The sequence below is a fragment of the Centropristis striata genome, chromosome 22, assembly GCF_030273125.1.
Source record: "Centropristis striata isolate RG_2023a ecotype Rhode Island chromosome 22, C.striata_1.0, whole genome shotgun sequence".
Classification (NCBI taxonomy): domain Eukaryota; kingdom Metazoa; phylum Chordata; class Actinopteri; order Perciformes; family Serranidae; genus Centropristis; species Centropristis striata.
In genome coordinates this window covers 7,552,136-7,558,135 of record NC_081538.1, presented here as the reverse complement: position 1 = coordinate 7,558,135, position 6,000 = coordinate 7,552,136, and the positions used below count along the sequence as shown (strand labels likewise).

The window sequence follows — 6,000 nt, the reverse complement described above, 5'->3', positions numbered from 1 at the left end:
TAACATTATCAGACTCAAACAGAGGACAGTTTAACAAAAAAGATCAAAATTAATGCATCAGAACCAGTAATGTTTTTTTAATTCCAGGTGTTCTTCTTCTTTAAATGTTCAGTGTGTAGCATTTAGTGGCATCTAGTGGTAAAGTTATGTATTTAATTCAGAGTTTATATTTATATATAACATTTTGAACATCAACCTCTTAAAACCCACCTGCCCGGGTAGGTTTAGGGATAGGTGAAGGGTTAGGATTAGGCCCAAAAAAAGCCAAAGCTTATATTAGAATAACTGTAAGGCCAAAATACATGTATGAGGCTTTATTTGAAAGGTTACATCACGTTGTGTTTTTTTCAGCATGTGGCTGAAACACAACCCAAACTACATCAAAATAAAATGTTTTTTTGTCTACCCCTACCCGTACCCACCGACTGGCAGGTGGGTTTTAAAAGGTCAAATATATTGTTGAAATAAAAATTGAATACCACCGCACACTGAAGTGACAAAGCATTCCGCCTGACGTTTCATCAGGTTCGCTCGGTTTACAGTTTTTCTGTTAAATATATTGTCTTTGTATAGCTTTCAATTAGGTATATATCACAAATGTGTTATGTTTTAGACAGTGTCTCAACTTTTTTTGGAATCAGAGTTGAATTATATTCCATTCTGCCAATAGATCCCCTTAAATCCTACACAATGCAATTAAAACCAGCTCCTACATTATCCACAATGCAACTTGATCAGTTCAGTCAGATTCAGGTGCTTTTTGGTCACCCCTATGATTATAGACTAAATATATGTGGGCTTTTTTGTTTCTTACAAATAAATAAACACATGTACAAGTGTACGCTTGTTTCTATATGTTGGTTCAAATATGCCATTTACCCAGCTTTTATTCTGGAAGTAGAAGGGGAAGTCTAACAGGAAGGTGAGCATGTTTAATTTGACCTGGAATTGAAAGGTCATCCTGTCCTCCCTTACACATAAATCTGATTGTGCTCTTATAAATGGTGCCTGCGTGCTCTCGTAGGTTGACTTGCAGACTGAGTATCAGTATAATTGCTCTGCACTCTCTAAAATCATTTGTCGTCAATATATTTCCATAGCAGTGCAGCTCTGAACACGCTAGCCTACCATACCTTAACTATACTAAACCCTAAACCTTTCCTCTGGGGTTCCAGAAAACAGCTTCTCTCACAAGGACTGGTTGAAGGGAAGATTTATTGAGAGACATGTCCAATTGTGTTTTGAATTATCACATAAGTGTGCAGATTTTTTATTTGAAGCACCTCTCAAACACACTTTCTCTACATGATTTGACCATGTAATTACAAATATGTTTTCAGATTCAGATAACTCAATAACTTCTGACTGTGGTTCTGTCTCAGCAGTACCTTCACACAGTGTTAGGAGATGTGCCTGGGAAGTTTGCCTCGACCAACTCCAACAGCCAATCAGAAACCAAGACAAGAAACACACGATTTTAGAAGATCTGGTTGAGAAAGAAATTAAAATATGATATTATATTATTAGTTGTTAATAGTATTGCACTCTGTATCTGCTGATTCGGTGTGGTTTGAGGTGACACGCGTGTGTGAGTAATGACAGTCCCTAGTGGCGGTCGATGCCGGCACTCTGTAGCAGGTCTGTCTGGGTCTGTGTTGGGGGTCTGAAGGCTGTCTGGAAGCCTGGCGGTGGAGAGTGGAACTGGCTGGTGGGGGCCGGGTAGTGCGCCCAGCCGGCTCTGTGGGGGGGTGGGGCGGAGCTGGATGGGGCATCCATTTCTGTGAGCGTCTGCAAGGACTTGAGCCAGTGTGGAGGATTTTCGTCTTGAAGTGAGTCCAGACTGTTGCCACCAGAGGTTGGGATCCCTGCAGAGCACAAAGGTCACACAACACTCACTCATTGTTTGAAATGCCATTGTTTTAAATTACGAATGAATAAATGAGAATCTCTTATAATCCCTAAATGCCCTCTATACCATCCTTTTGACATCTAAAGGGATGTTCTGGGATTTACTATTCTTATAATCCACACAAACAAAACAAAACTAGTCATTAACACAGTGTGATCCCTTAAAAACAGCATTATCAAACTAATGATGGGCAGTTAACAAGGATTAATATTGGTGCAGCAGAATCAGGGAGGGTTGTTTATTTTACTCTACACATTCTTCTTCCTTGTCAAAACATTGTGCCTACATTACCCACAATGCAACTGTGGCCTCTAGCCTGCAGCAGAGTTGAGCAGCGGGCTGCAGAGTACTGGTAAACTCACTTCTTGACACTTTATACAACCAAAACAATACAACTCTTTGTCTACCTGATGATGTAAGCTGGTTTCTAACTGCACGTGTGTGCCGTTTGGTGCTGGGCAGATAGTGTACTTAAATAGAACTTTTCCCCTGAAAACAGCTGGTGAAAGCGACACAGATGAGGGTGGAGTTGGCAGGCTGTAAAACCAAAACAATGAGCTAAAAGAAGCTTCAAAGCTCCACAGAGGCGCAGAGTGAGCGATAACCCTCTGTAAGTCTTCCTGCAAATTACCCATTTCACATTACAGTCATTTGAATCCAGTAATGGCAGATAGACAGTGGGGAAAAGGAAAAACGGTGTGTAGAGCTAGAATATTTTCACATCTAACTTGAAGAATTATGGATTATAATGACAACACCACAGATGGTGATTGTTTCAACAGCGGACAGACTAACTAAGATAGTTTTGGTGGGTTTAATTTTGTTTCTGTCAAGTTTAAAGTGTTTAAGAGGTGCAACAAGGGGATTGAGGTAGTATTAGTTTGGTACAGAGGTGTACAGTTGTTTGCTTTGCAAATGTAATATCAAATTAACACAATGTGCCTAACTTAATACCACACAAGTGATGGTGGAAGTGAACCCTTGAATGTAATAACTGGTAACCTTCTTTGGCAGCAATAATCTCAAGCAAGTGCTTCCTGTAGCTGCTGATCAGACCTTCATAACGTTCAGCTCAGCCATATTCTGAGGATTTCTGGTGTGAACGGCTCTCTCGAGGTCATTCCTCAGCATCTCTGTTGGATTGAGGTCTGGGCTCCAACTGGGACACTCCAGAAGGTGGATTTTCTTTTTTTGAAGCCGATCTGTAGTAGATTCACTTCAATGTTCAGGGTCATTGTTCTGCTGCATCACCCAACTTGTACTGATCTTCAGCTGGCAGACAGCCACCCTGACATTACCCTGTAGGATACAATGATACACTTGGGGATCATCTCCCCTCAATGATGTCAAGTGGTCCAGGCCCTGAGGCAGCAAAGCTGCCCCAAATCATGATGCTCCCTCCGCCAAACTTCACTATGCTGTGCCCTTCTTTCACCATACATAGTGCTGAGAGTTCTTCCTGAACAAGTCAGCCTTAGTTTCATAAGTCTGCTAAACATTTTCCCAGTAGTGTTGCATGTCAAGGCTCTTTAGTAAACTTCAGGCATGCAGTGATTTTTTTTGGAAAGCAGTAGCTTCCTCTGTGGTGTTCTGCCATGGACAACACACCTGTTCAATCACATATAGTAGACTCACCAACAGAGATGTTAACCAGTTCCAATGATTCCTTCAAGTCTTTAGCTGTTACTCTGGGGTTCTTTTGGAGTGAACTTGGCTGGGCGCCCACTTCTAGGGAAAGTAGCCACAGTCCTAAATCGTCTCCATTTGTGGACAATTTGTCTAACTGTGGACTGGTGAATAACTAAAATGTTTCAAGTTACTTTTTAACCCCTTTGTGTTTTCTGCAAATCGACAATTCTTGAAGTTGGTCTTCTGAGATCTCTTTTTTTGCATGGCAAAGGCTTCTCAAAAAGGTTTGGTGTTTTTTATAGGTCAAAGTAGCTCTACACCTCACTCAAATCGTGTATAATTGATTGTACTCCAGGTTTGCTAACTCATGATTCAAATTAGCTCTTGATGGAGTTATTAGCCAAAGGATTCACTTTCCACCAGCACTATGAATGTTTCATGGATGCGTTTAACAAAGACATGAAATATTATTATTGTTTGTGTGGTTTTAGTTTAAACACATTGTGTTTGTCTATACTTGGGACTTAGATCTGAATCAGATCACATTTAATGACAAATCAATGCGGAAAACTAGGAAATTTCACATACTTTACAAGCTACTCTATATTCATTTTTTAAATTAAATGTACCTCACTAGCCAAACTCCTTTGAGACACTATCTATAATCAGCCAAGAGCTTTTTAAAACCTCATATTTTAGACAAGTCTAGAGCCCCTGGGCAGGATCTGGCTCCTACCTGTGATGATGGCTGGGTCCATCCATCTGGCTTTGTTTTCCCAGCAGAGACTGTGAGAAACACTCCCAGAAAGCCCTGGTGCCCCTGTGTGGTTGATGCTGGATGACGACGAGGAAGACGAGGAGTTGGGCAATCCTCCGAAGTTGATGTTGATGTTAGGTAAGAGAGCTCTGAGCCCGTCCTGCCACTCTTTCACATTTATACCATCTCCACAGCTGTTTTCTGCATGGAGACAGAGACAGAGGTAGCTCTTAGAAAAAATGGACCACAAATACATAGCATTAGCTTTAAAAACACATGGTCTTAAATGTTATGTTGGCTTCTCAGTCATGGGCAGAGGTCACCAAAGACCAAAGGCTTTTTATGAGTTAGGTGCTCAAATATTGTAATTTACAATAATATATGGAGTCCAGATTGCTATTGCTTTATGTCCCAAAGACAAACATGTGGGTGTTCCACCAGTGTTTTTAAACCAAAAATATATACAGAATATGAAAAATAGCAGTGAAACAATATTGGTAGCAATGGGAATTGATAAGATTTTATTGATACCATTGCTATTATCAGTTCTGCTTATCGGTCCAATTCTTTATGGATGTTTTTTTTTTTAATTCCTCATCATTTTTCTGTGGGGAAATAAGAAGACCTAAACTGGCTTTTAACATTAAAACTGTTTTACTCTCAATTTAAAACAGTGTGGCTCGAATGTTATTAAATGGTAAATGGACTGCACTTATATACCGATTTATCCACAACGCTTTACACTACAGACTGCGCTCATTCACACACACATTCATGCTGGTGGCCGAGGCTATCCTACAACAGTGCCACCCGCCACCATTGGAAATCATTCACACACCGATGAACGCAGCATCGGTGGGCCATTTGGGGTTCAGTATCTTGCCCAAGGATACTTCAACATTTGGGGTGCCATGGTCAGGGATCGAAACACCAACCTTCCGATTGGTGGATGACCGTTCTACCAACTGGGCCACAGCCGCCCCATATATAACAAGATATTTACCCTTAATACGAATGTGATGGTCCATTCGGAAGCAGTGTCACATGATAAAAAAAAATACAGATCATTCCTGGTATTTAAACCCATATTGTGCTACTGTTTCTTACCTTTCTTGAAATGATAACTTTGCAGACGTTAGTGCATTAAGTTTGTTCACACTGACAGTATGGGAAAAAGAGTTATGAGTACCCAGATGTTGTACTCATAACAGTCAATAAGAGTAGTGTGGAACACTGGATAGGATCGGTGGGACAAGTTGGGGCTGCCAACGTATTAAAAGGGTGAGTGATGAAGCTGCAGCAGCTGCCACTGGAATGGTAAGCTCCGAACTTTGCAAATTAAATGTCTTACTTGTCATACATTCTTTCACTAAGTACCACTATTTTGTAGTCAGATAGAAGAAATCTGAATTGTATAACTACTAATACGCCGTAATGTCAGTGGCTGACTATCACCAGCTCATATAAAGAGCTTCCAATAAGTGCATAGGGTGTGAAGGTAAATGCCATAACTAAAATGAGGACTTTGATTTTATGATGATTGATGAAAGAATAACTGAAAAAGATGATGAATCTGAACATTAAGAACAACAAGTTTTGATCTGACAGTGTGATACTCCCTGACATCTCTCGTGAGTAGTTGGCACTAATAGGTATTGAGGTTTAATGCTTAGCCCTAGGAATAAGTTATTAAGTATATTTAAAT

The 6,000-nt window shown here is 40.3% G+C and overlaps 1 protein-coding gene across 1 annotated transcript in view; it reads right to left on the bottom strand.

Moving 5' to 3' along the window:
- Positions 1-6,000, bottom strand: part of cnot4b (CCR4-NOT transcription complex, subunit 4b) — a 33,789-nt gene continuing 27,789 nt past the window's right edge. Inside the window, exons 12-13 of the mRNA XM_059325758.1 lie at positions 4,275-4,496; positions 1-1,865 (exon numbers count right to left, since the gene is read on the bottom strand). Of these exons, the coding sequence (XP_059181741.1) occupies positions 1,606-1,865; positions 4,275-4,496 (482 nt within the window). The 3' untranslated portion in view covers positions 1-1,605. The remainder of the gene's footprint in view (positions 1,866-4,274; positions 4,497-6,000) is intronic.